Source organism: Oreochromis aureus, linkage group 2 (assembly GCF_013358895.1).
Source record: "Oreochromis aureus strain Israel breed Guangdong linkage group 2, ZZ_aureus, whole genome shotgun sequence".
Classification (NCBI taxonomy): domain Eukaryota; kingdom Metazoa; phylum Chordata; class Actinopteri; order Cichliformes; family Cichlidae; genus Oreochromis; species Oreochromis aureus.
In genome coordinates this window covers 12,691,125-12,703,319 of record NC_052943.1, presented here as the reverse complement: position 1 = coordinate 12,703,319, position 12,195 = coordinate 12,691,125, and the positions used below count along the sequence as shown (strand labels likewise).

Below are 12,195 nucleotides of genomic sequence, written 5' to 3'. Positions count from 1 at the left end.
ACTTTAATTGAAACACAGAGACTTTTGGCCAATTAAATAAATAAATAAACAATAAAGCAAGACAACATAGACTGTGTTTCAAAGCTGTTGAGCAAACATGTACCAACAGTACAGGTTCAACGCACCCTGCCATTCATTTGACAGGTTTGTAGAATTGTCCTGGTGTCAGAAAACACAAATCTTCCGAAAGTTATTCTTTTATTTATTGTTGTGATGGAACTGTCTAAAATATACTAAATGTCCTGAAAGAGGTCTAAGTTGATATCTGATGACAACAGAGGAGATGGGCATGTGTCATAATCTGATTCATACTGAAGGTGATAAGTAAGAACATTAGAGCATTTTTTGTGAACTTTTCTCCAAGAACCCTTAACATCTTAACAGCCCAAGGTAATATTTTGTCTGGGCTTTGAGCATAATGATGAAAGAATGCCTAACCAAACGTTTCATTTAATACTATTTATTTAATACTATCATACACATACTCAGAAACCTGTTAAATAAAGAGTTTACTTTTTAACTCTTCTGTTCAAAACGTTATGCTTGACAGACCGTAACTCTCAAGAACATAACACCACACAAAGTAAGTGTTAAGAAAATCAAGGTACAAATACAAGAATAAAAACTAACAAGACTAAAAACCACTATCATATCATGAAACACAGGATTAACATCAAGTGAATGTATCTAAGTATTTTTTTTTTTACTTGTACAGCGGTCTGTTTCTTTTGTAAAAGTAAAGTTTAAGAAACATTTGTGAAAAAAAAAACTGCTCAGTATTATCGAAAAGAAAAAAAGAAAATATTCAAGTTCCTTCCTTGGCAAAAGTATCACAGTCTCCAACGCTTCCAAACCAATGACACCAATATTTACAAGCTTTACAATTATTGAAAATAGGGCATGAGATATATTCCTACCTTAGGAGACCTATCGCCATCTCCAAACACATCAGCAAAATCTGATGGACTTTTCGTCAGAGTCTGGTCAGCAGGCAGCGTGTTGTCATTGTATGATGTCACAAACTTAAAGTCACTGGTTCTTGAACCTGTGGTTAGGTACGTGTCATAATTGTAAGTGCTGCGTAAAGTTCCTGTGCCATCAACATCTGCGTAATTAGGAGGGAGATAACCGCTGGGGATGGCAACTGCTCCGTCAAACAACAGTCTGGGCTTTCTCCTGCGACAAAACCTCAATCCCAGGATGATGATGATGAAAGTCAGGAAAAACGTGGACACAGACACCAGAGCGATGATCAGATAAGAAGTCAGTTTGGAATTGCTCTCATTGTGAGAGATATCCTTCAGTTCTGGCGCCTCAGCCAAGTTATCAGAAATAAGTAAATACATGGAACAGGTGGCAGACAGAGAGGGCTGTCCGTTATCTTTCACTGCCACTACAAGGTTCTGTTTCATGCTGTCAGATTCAGAAATGTCCCGCTGTGTCCTGATCTCTCCACTGTGGACACCAATAGTAAAAAGTCCCGGATCAGTAGATTTGACTATATGATAGGACAGCCAGGCATTCTGTCCGGAGTCCGCGTCCACTGCAATCACTTTGGACACCAGAGAGCCTCCGTGTGCAGCTTTGGGGACCAGCTCGGTCATGAAGGAGTTGCCCCCCGGGGATGGGTACAGGATCTGAGGAGAGTTGTCATTCACATCTGAGATGAACACACTCACGGTCACGTTGCTGCTGAGAGGAGGAGAACCGTTGTCTCTGGCCATCACGTGGACTTTGAAGCTCCTGAACTGTTCATAATCAAACGACCTCACAGCGTGGATCACACCCGTGTCTCCGTTCACAGACAGATAGGAGGACACCGGGGCACCGTTCACCTCACCAGCTAACAGAGAATAAACCACTGTACCGTTCTGTCTCCAGTCGGGGTCTCGAGCACTAACGGAACATAAAGTGGAGCCAGGTTTGTTATTCTCACTCACATATGCGCTGTACGACTGTTCCTCAAACACTGGTGGGTTGTCGTTGATGTCAGCTACAGATAACTGAACACTTTTAGAAGAGGACAGAGGTGGAGAGCCCTCGTCAGTGGCAGTGATTGTAATGTTGTAATCAGGCACTAGTTCACGGTCCAGTTGTCCCGTGGTCACCAGAGAATAATAGTTTTTAATAGAAGGAACCAACTTAAAGGGGACACCCTGCTGGATGGAGCAGCGGACCTGTCTGTTATTCTCAGAGTCTCTGTCCTGCACGTTAATGATGCCCACCTCTGTACCAGGTTGCACGTTTTCGGGTATGGGGTTCGACTGTGACTTTAGATATATTACAGGTGGGTTGTCATTCACATCAGTAACATCTATTATGACTTTAGCATAGGATGTTAATCCTAAACCATCTTTCGCAGTTATGCGAAGCTCAAACGATCTCACTGTTTCATAATCAACTGTGGCGGACAATTTTATATCTCCTGTTTTATAGTTTATGGCAAATATTGACTTTACGTCTTCTGCAACGTGTCCAAAATCATATGTAACTTCTCCATTTAGTCCCTCATCTGCATCAACTGCATTTACTGTCAGCACAACAGTACCCATGGGAGAGTTTTCTGACAGACTGGCTTTATAAACGGCCTGGCTAAACACTGGCACGTTATCATTAGCGTCCAGCACAGTAATGTGAATGACCACGGTACCTGATCTTTGAGGGGAACCACCATCTAAAGCCGTCAGAAGTAGATTGATTTCTTTTAATGTTTCACGATCGAGCTCTTTGTTAAGGAGAAGTTCCACAGAATTGGTTCCAACTCCAAGGACAAAATTTTCATTCGTCTGTAGGTTGTATGATTGAACTGAATTTTTACCTATGTCGGCATCGTGCGCTTCTTCTATTGGAAAACGAGCACTTTTTGACGCAGATTCACTAATATCTATGTGGATCAAATCCTTATTAAACTGTGGGGAGTTGTCATTAATATCCTGGACATGTAGGCTGATTCGCTGCAATTCTAATGGATTTTCCAGCATGAGTTCTTGTTTTAAAACGCAGGATGCTTTGTCTCCACACAGGCCCTCTCTGTCAATCCTTTCGGCAACAATCAGATCTCCGTTACGGAGGTTTATTTCACAAAGTCGTTTGTCGCTTCCTTCTGTATCAATGCGAGCCTTTCGGGCAGACAGTGTATTTGCGTCGATGCCGAGGTCTTTGGCGATATTTCCGATCACAGATCCGTGTCGCATTTCCTCTGCAAAAGAGTAGCTTATATCGCCGCTGACAAAATGCAAACAAAAGAAGAGTAAAGCAACGACAAGGGTGTGTATTCCAAATATTGCGTTAACCATCATGACGTGTAAATCTGTCCTCTGTAATGCGCAGGAATACAGCCAACACACAAAAATTATTTGAACCAAAATCAGCACAATCTAAAACCACGTCTCCGTCCTTCGATGACCAACTGCATGACATTAAAACACATTCTGCCTCGACAAATAGGTGTGGGTAGGAAGACAAGCAAATTCAGCTGGTGCACAGCGACATCGTGAGTCTAATTTAAAAATTACAATGAGCAGCAGTGCTCTATAAGGCACATGGACGCGTTTATGGACGAAAATTGAACGTTAATTTAAAACTAAAAGTGTATATTGAAGTGTGCTGACAGATAAAAAAAATTGCATTAATCCGAAAGGTCGCTGTATACTGAGCAATGTTTCCGATGGAAACTCATATCTGAGAACGTTTAAATCATTATTTTATAGAAAAAGTGATACAAATTAAAGTTTAAATATCTGTGTTCACTGAAAATGTGTGGCCACGATTCACAAGATAACTTTTGAAAAACAATTCAATGTTTGTAGACGGTGGAAAAGCTTTAAAAAATGCTTCAAACTACTGAAATAGTTATATTTTTACTTGGTGTTTTTTAATCTACTAAAAAATACTTGAGTAGTTTTCGAAATATTTAAATTAAACATTAATCTCAATTGACATTTCTGCATCAGACCAGAGACTCAAGAAGGAAAAGCAAGAAGATTATAATGGCCACAACGTTTTATAATATTCAAGAAATTTATCGCTGTGATCAGTTCCAATAAAAATGTGAGTCAATAATTGCAAGATTTGAAAAAAGAAAAGAAAAGGAAGAGGAGAAAGTTAAACAAAGACCTGCACTTCCACTATTGGTGAAAGATCAGCAACTTGATAAAGGTGTGACAGGTGTGACCTGAGTCTGGGAACCGACCCTGGGAGGCGGGGCTGAGTTTTTTCCTTTTATAAGCACAGGTGCAGGTAATTAGTCAATTTCTTGTGTGAACCCAGAGCTGACTGCCTGGGGCCCGTTCTTCGTACCTCGCTTACTACATCCAAGATCAAATGACACATCCAAGATCAAATCATCGCGCTAACTTTGAGCTCGCTAATCCGGTTCTCCGAACACACCTGTTGTTGACGATTAGTATAGCTGGATGAAGTAATCTGAGATCACTGGGTGGCTTAAAAGGGGCTACGCATCGATAGTAGAAACATTGATCGGCAACTCTGTGATTGGTCGGCGAAGATGTCGAAGGAGCGCGCTCAGTATTTCACGGCAGCAGACCAAGAACTCTTGATTGAGGGATATCAGGAGTTTCAGAGTTTAATTAAAACGCAGGGGAACACTGCAAAGGCTGCAAAAGCAAGGAGAGAGGGCTGGCAGAAAGTTGCTGACAAATTAAACTCGTAAGTGATCCATGATATTACATTATATCATGTGATATTATATTATACCACATTATATTATATTACATCATATCCTCTTTCACATTAGAGCCACAACAGGACCCACTAGAACATGGGAAAAAGTAAAAGTGAAATATAAGAATATTCCACAGAATGGTAATATTTATCACTTATATTGCTTTTAGTCTATGACAAGAGACCCTGGAATAATCTGTTTGTTTATAACAGCAACCAAGAAAAGGGCAGAGCAAATAAAGACAGGTGGTGGTCCTGCACCCCTCGTCACACCCCTTTTGTACTGTGACATTTATTGACATTGTGGGTTTTTTTGTGTGTAGTTTGACATAACACTCCATCACTTTTACCTGTTCCCATGCAAGGGGTGACTGAAGCATGCACAGTAAGTCGGGAGTAAGTATATACAGTACAGTAAGTATATATATATATATATATATATATATATAGAGAGAGAGAGAGAGAGAGAGAGAGAGAGAGAATAATACCCTCACGGGAGAATCGATATCTCTCTATGAGCACACCGTCGCGCTGAGCTAAAGGATCCTGTCTATCCCGCAATATACGCTAAATTCTGTAAACTCTCCTTATCAATCTTGCACCTTCCGCAATGGGTTGCTCGCGTACAAACGGACAGGACATGGCTGCGACAGACTTCCCAAATCCACCTTCGCTCTTATAGCCGTGGTCTCTCATCTTGATTGCACGTAGTAATTTACTATTACTACTCTAAAATATGAATTACATCTGACATGATCTACTACATGTAATAGAATGATTAATAGTACATTTCCCTTTTTTTCGGAAATGACCTGTATGTATCTGTATGAAATCAAAAGAATCAAATGCTGCATTATCTTTAGTTACACTGATAATATTTATTTATGGTAAAACAGTGGCGACATATCGCTCTTGCTTTCATATAACTGCAGCGGACATACCTGAGTGGCCGCGATCTAATCCTGTTTACATAAAGTAAACCTGCTCCCGAGCAGGTTTACGCTTACGGATCTGTTGCTATGACAGCAAGTCCCAGATGAGCTTCGGAGAACCGAACGATCCAAGATCACGCGAAATCGTCAACATTCAAATCCGGCTAACTTACTTAGCGAGGTACGAAGAACGGGCCCCTGGGGGATGTTCTTCGTACCTCGCTTACTACATCCAAGATCAAATGACACATCCAAGATCAAATCATCGCGCTAACCGTGAGCTCGCTAATCCGGTTGTCCGAACGCACCTGTTGTTGACGATTAGTATAGCTGGATGAAGTAATCTGAGATCACTGGGTGGCTTAAAAGGGGCTACGCATCGATAGTAGAAACATTGATCGGCAACCCTGTGATTGGTCGGCGAAGATGTCGAAGGAGTGCGCACAGTATTTCACGGCAGCAGACCAAGAACTCTTGATTGAGGGATATCAGGAGTTTCAGAGTTTAATTAAAACGCAGGGGAACACTGCAAAGGCTGCAAAAGCAAGGAGAGAGGGCTGGCAGAAAGTTGCTGACAAATTAAACTCGTAAGTGATCCATGATATTACATTATATCATGTGATATTATTTTATTCCACATTATATTGTATTACATCCTCTTTCACATTAGAGCCACAACAGGACCCACTAGAACATGGGAAAAAGTAAAAGTGAAATATAAAAATATTCCACAGAATGGTAATATTTATCACTTATATTGCTTTTAGTCTATGACAAGAGACCCTGGAATAATCTGTTTGTTTGTTTATAACAGCAACCAAGAAAAGGGCAGAGCAAATAAAGACAGGTGGTGGTCCTGCACCCCCTCGTCACACCGCTTTTTGTACTGTGACATTTATTGACATTGTGGGTTTTTTGTGTGTAGTTTGACATAACACTCCATCACTTTTACCTGTTCCCATGCAAGGGGTGACTGAAGCATGCACAGTAAGTCGGGAGTAAGTATATACAGTACAGTAGTATATATATATATATATATATATATATATATATATATAGAGAGAGAGAGAGAGAGAGAGAGAGAGAGAGAGAGAGAGAGAGAGAGAGAGAGAGAGAGAGAGAGAGAGAGGAAGAAAGTAAATAATACCCTCACGGGAGAATCGATATCTCTCTATGAGCACACCGTCGCGCTGAGCTAAAGGATCCCGTCTATCCCGCAATATACGCTAAATTCTGTAAACTCTCCTTATCAATCTTGCACCTTCCTTGCTCGCGTACAAACGGACAGGACATGGCTGCGACAGACTTCCCAAATCCACCTTCGCTTTTTTAGCCGTGGTCTCTCATCTTGATTGCACGTAGTAATTTACTATTACTACTCTAACATATGAATTACATCTGACATGATCTACTACATGTAATAGAATGATTAATAGTACATTTCCCTTTTTTTCGGAAATGACCTGTATGTATCTGTATGAAATCAATAAAAGAATCAAATACATTATCTTTAGTTACATTGATAATATTTATTTATGGTAAAACAGTGGCGAAATATCGCTGTTGCTTTCATATAACTGCAGCGGACATACCTGAGTGGCCGCGATCTAATCCTGTTTACATAAAGTAAACCTGCTCCCGAGCAGGCTTACTTTTACGGCTCTGTTGCTATGACAGCAAGTCCCAGATGAGCTTCGGAGAACCGAACGATCCAAGATCACGCCAAATCGTCAACATTCAAATCCGGCTAACTTGCTTAGCGAGGTACGAAGAACAGGCCCCAGGTCTAAGCCGTGCTGTTTCGCTTTTTTAACTTTTCTATGACAGCTATATGTGGGTTCCATAGCCTTGTATAGGAGTGGTAGGTCACAGAAAATGTTCCGCTTAAGTTTTGGTAGTTTGGTAGAGGTTTAAAGTTACTGGTACCCCTATAGGAGGAAAACATTATTTTGCATTAGCATTAAAAACCTTGTGAACTGACTGTATGCCTACTGCTCATTTCTACTGAAATAGGTACCTCCCTCGGGTCATAAACGGTTTGCTAAAATATGGGTGACATATTATGTAGCTCATATATATGTAGGGTTTACACTCCAAAGAACAACTTCAAAAGAAACTTGGAGAATATGATACACACGAAGACCCAAATCTGAAGAGCATATATACATTAGATGAAGCAACTGTAGCTAACATGTGAGCGACAGCACTTTTAAAATGAGCTCATGGGAAGATCTGCGTAATATACAATGATAAAAGAAGCAGTACAGCTGAAACAAAAAGGGGGAGCGTGTCTAAACACAATAGTACTATCAGTACTTATTTTTGTACATCTAATGCTTACTTTTGTAAGACATACTAATTTTCCCCCCATGTCAAAATGTAAACGTTTCATTGATGTAGAGGACCGTAAATACAGCAGCCCAAATAATGTCAACAACATCAAGAAACTTTCCTTTCAAAAGTAGCAGTAAAAATAATGTCAGAGGCAATAGGCAAAGTGTGATAAATACTATAACGGCATTTAAGGAAAATCGTTTTGTGTAAGTTTTAAATAGTTACATTTATAAGCGAAAAAAATAAAGACTGGAGGAAAGAGTGAACGTTTTATCTGTTAAGATATCGTATCGAACATTTGACACCCTTACCTCAGGAGAACCACCACAATCTCCAAACACATCAGCAAACTCTGATGGACTTTTCTTCAGAGTCTGATCAGCGGGCAGCGTGTTGTCATTGTATGATGCCACAAACTTAAAGTCACTGGTTCTAGAACCCGTGGTCAGGTACGCATCGTAATTGTAAGTGCTGCGTAAAGTTCCTGTGCCATCAACATCTGCGTAATTAGGAGGGAGATAACCGCTGGGGATGGCCACTGCTCCATCAAACAACAGTCTGGGCTTTCTCCTGCGACAAAACCTCAATCCCAGGATGATGATGATGAAAGTCAGAAAAAACGTGGACACAGACACCAGCGCGATGATCAGATAAGATGTCAGTTTGGAATTGCTGTCACTATAAGAGAGATCCTTCAGTTCTGGCGCCTCAGCCAAATTATCAGAAATAAGTAAATACATGGAACAGGTGGCAGACAGAGAGGGCTGTCCGTTATCTTTCACTGCCACTACAAGGTTCTGTTTCATGCTGTCAGATTCAGAAATGTCCCGCTGTGTCCTGATCTCTCCGCTGTGGACACCAATAGTAAAAAGTCCCGGATCAGTGGATTTGACTATATGATAGGACAGCCAGGCGTTCTGTCCGGAGTCCGCGTCCACTGCAATCACTTTGGACACCAGAGAGCCTCCGTGTGCAGCTTTGGGGACCAGCTCGGTCATGAAGGAGTTGCCCTCCGGGGAGGGGTACAGGATCTGAGGAGAGTTGTCATTCACATCTGAGATGAACACACTCACGGTCACGTTGCTGCTGAGAGGAGGAGAGCCGTTGTCTCTGGCCATCACGTGGACTTTAAAACTCCTGAACTGTTCATAATCAAACGACCTCACAGCGTGGATCACACCCGTGTCTCCGTTCACAGACAGATAGGAGGACACCGGTGCGCCTTTCACCTCACCAGCTAACAGAGAATAAACCACTGTACCGTTCTGTCTCCAGTCGGGGTCTCGAGCACTAACGGAGCACAAAGTGGAGCCAGGCTTGTTATTCTCACTCACATATGCGCTGTACGACTGTTCCTCAAACACAGGTGGGTTGTCGTTGATGTCACCTACAGATAACTGAACAGTTTTAGAGGAGGACAGAGGTGGAGAGCCCTCGTCAGTGGCAGTGATTGTAATGTTGTAATCAGGCACTAGTTCACGGTCTAGTTGTCCTGTGGTGACCAGAGAATAATAGTTTTTAATAGAAGGAACCAACTTAAAGGGGACACCCTGCTGGATGGAGCAGCGGACTTGTCGGTTATTCTCAGAATCTCTGTCCTGCACGTTAATGATGCCCACCTCTGTACCAGGTGGGGCGTTCTCGGGTATGGGGTTAGTTAGTGATTTCATATTGATGGCGGGTGGGTTGTCATTGACATCAGTTATATCTATAATTACTGTACAATAAGAGGTAAGACCCGGTCCGTCCTTTGCTCTTACTCGCAACTCTATTGAAGTCTCCGTTTCGTAATCAAGTGACCCGATAACTTTTATCTCTCCCGTCTTATGATTAAGTGAAAACAAAGATACATGCTCATCAGAGACATGATCGAAGTTATATGTAATGTCACCATTTGGGCCAGTGTCTGCATCGGTTGCGCTCACTTTAACCACTACGGTATCTAAAAGAGAGTTTTCAGGCACACTGGCTTCATAAACGGCCTGGCTGAACACTGGGGCGTTATCATTAGCATCCAGCACAGTGATGTGAATAATTGCAGTACCTGATCTCTGAGGAGACCCACCATCTACAGCTGTAAGCACTAATTTCAGCTCTTTCGCTTTTTCTCGGTCTAGTTCTTTTAACAAAACCAATTCGGAATGTTTCCTCCCACTAACATCTGTATTTACATTAATGGTGAAATGCTCATTGTTTTGTAAATTGTAACGTTGCACAGCATTTGTGCCTATGTCGGCATCGCGGGCTTCCGTAAGTAAAAATCTCGCTCCTTTGTCTGCCGATTCTGTTATTTCAAATGAAATCAGATCCTCACTAAACTCTGGCGCGTTATCATTTATATCTTGCACATGAATACTGATGCGATGAAGCTCTAAAGGGTTTTCCAGCACAAGCTCCTCTTTTAAAACGCAGCTGGCTTTTTTACCACAAAGACTTTCCCTGTCGATCCTGTCACTGACAGTCAAATCTCCGGTGCTCAGATTAATATCACAATACCTTTTATCGTCCCTGTCTGTGTCAATGCGGGCTTTACGCGAGGAAAGAGTCGCAATCCCAAGACCCAGATCTTTGGCGATATTCCCTATCACAAATCCGCCTTTCATCTCCTCGGCGATAGTGTAGCTCACGTCTCCATGGGCAAAATGCAAGGCCACGAAAAGGAAAACCACACAATAGCAATTCATAGCCGATCTTCCGTATACTGCACTTCCCATGATCAATCACGCTTTAATCCTTTCCTGAAATTCCTTGAAAGTGATCAAAAGTAGTGCTCTTTGTGAATATTCTAAATAATCCCAGCGTTTGCCTTTTGTAACGTCCTTAACCTAGAAACGCTACACCAAAATAAGGCTTCGCAATGGCAGAAAAGAATGGATGAAGAATAGAGACCTCCTGTCTTTGTTGGTGCACAGTGACACCAAGAGTTTCGTTAAATTATAGCACTGCAAACCCAAACAAGGGGCCAGCTTCGCCTTATATCGCCGTTATTAATCAATATAAATAATGACACTCTAGGGACTTCGCTGTTATTTGGTCATTTATACTGATTTCTTTTTTTTTTCTTTTCCACATGTGGTGCGCTTTTCAATGAAATAATAAACCATATGTAAAACAAATCCATATGTAATCCTGCAAAAGACAAGTAAAAGCTATAGTTGCTTACGGATTCGAAAAGATCATAATCCATCTGCAAGGGCTGTTACGAAATCTATAGAAAGCAACTTCTGTGCACATGAGCCAAAATCAAAGACCTTAAGGGATAAAAGCAATATACTATATTCATTATCAACCATCTCTCAAGCACACTTCAAGGAAGACCTCTAGAATCCATTTCTACATCAGACATAAAATAAGTTCCTGAGAAATTAATAAAAGGGAACCACAAATATTGCCCTAAGGTAAACTGCTTTACTTATTCAATGAATGCTACATTTTTCTTTTCTTTTTTTCATCTTTCTTTTGCATAGAAAAATAAGACATTTGATTCAAAAATGCCAAAAACAAATATTACAAGTGATACCCTTGGATAATATACAGCAGAATCAAATTTAGTAGCTAAAGGATGTTCTATATAACTTGTTTCATTGAATTTCTTTAACAAACAACCTAAAATATCTGAAAAAAGAACAATGACTTTCCAGTATCACCATCAAAATAAGGTAATACCTCGGAGAAACAAATATCTCGCATAAAGTTCATGATTTGTGAGGGTATTAACTCTTAAGTCCACTTCTAAATTCAAGCAGGTAGGAATGAACCAATGCTGTTGCCATGTGTATTCAAAAAAAAAGAAAAGACCAACAACTTAGAGAAATGCATCCTTGTTCTTTTGTACATCTTAAATTACCAAGAGAGATTAGATCCTGTATCATGTAATAACTAAAGTATCTTCTTTTCTTAGTAAACAAAGATTGTCTCACTGAATGTCTGGTAATAACCTAATGTAAAAACACCAAGCATTAAATAGTAAAATAATGTCTGCAGCTCTGGAATGAGTTAAGACTTTTGTTAGTTTGTTTTTTCCTTTGCTGTTAATGATGAAAACCTTCCTATGCAAGATTTTGGTGTAACATCATAACTTACCAGTTTATATTAAAAAAAACAAAATGTTTCACAACATCAAAGTATTATTAACAGCACTATTCAGTGGTCTGAATGTTAGGGTTGGTCACTGAGTAGAAAGGAAAAGCTGCTACTGAGAATTCCAACAGGGATTAACTTGCAGCATGTGATTTGAAATTATATT

At 40.6% G+C, this 12,195-nt stretch overlaps 3 protein-coding genes across 8 annotated transcripts in view; all 3 read right to left on the bottom strand.

Annotated features, from left to right (window-relative positions):
* Positions 1–12,195, bottom strand: part of LOC116335353 (protocadherin gamma-C5-like) — a 281,881-nt gene that overhangs the window by 238,178 nt on the left and 31,508 nt on the right. The window lies entirely within an intron of this gene.
* LOC116336086 (protocadherin beta-16-like) lies at positions 780–3,390 on the bottom strand. Its single transcript, XM_031759873.2, has one exon. It carries the CDS (start codon positions 3,297–3,299, stop codon positions 885–887), a length of 2,415 nt encoding a protein of 804 aa, XP_031615733.2. The 5' UTR covers positions 3,300–3,390; the 3' UTR covers positions 780–884.
* Positions 7,532–10,730, bottom strand: LOC116336085 (protocadherin beta-15-like). The gene is made up of 2 exons (XM_031759872.2): positions 8,261–10,730; positions 7,532–7,543 (listed from the first exon to the last, which is right to left on the bottom strand). Exons 1-2 carry the CDS (start codon positions 10,661–10,663, stop codon positions 7,532–7,534), a joined length of 2,415 nt encoding a protein of 804 aa, XP_031615732.2. The 5' UTR covers positions 10,664–10,730.

What these genes read in the sequence shown, in the direction of transcription:
- LOC116336086 (XM_031759873.2), bottom strand. Translation starts at nt 3,299, where the DNA reads ATGATGGTTAACGCAATATTTGGAATACACACCCTTGTCGTTGCTTTA.
- LOC116336085 (XM_031759872.2), bottom strand. Translation starts at nt 10,663, where the DNA reads ATGGGAAGTGCAGTATACGGAAGATCGGCTATGAATTGCTATTGTGTG.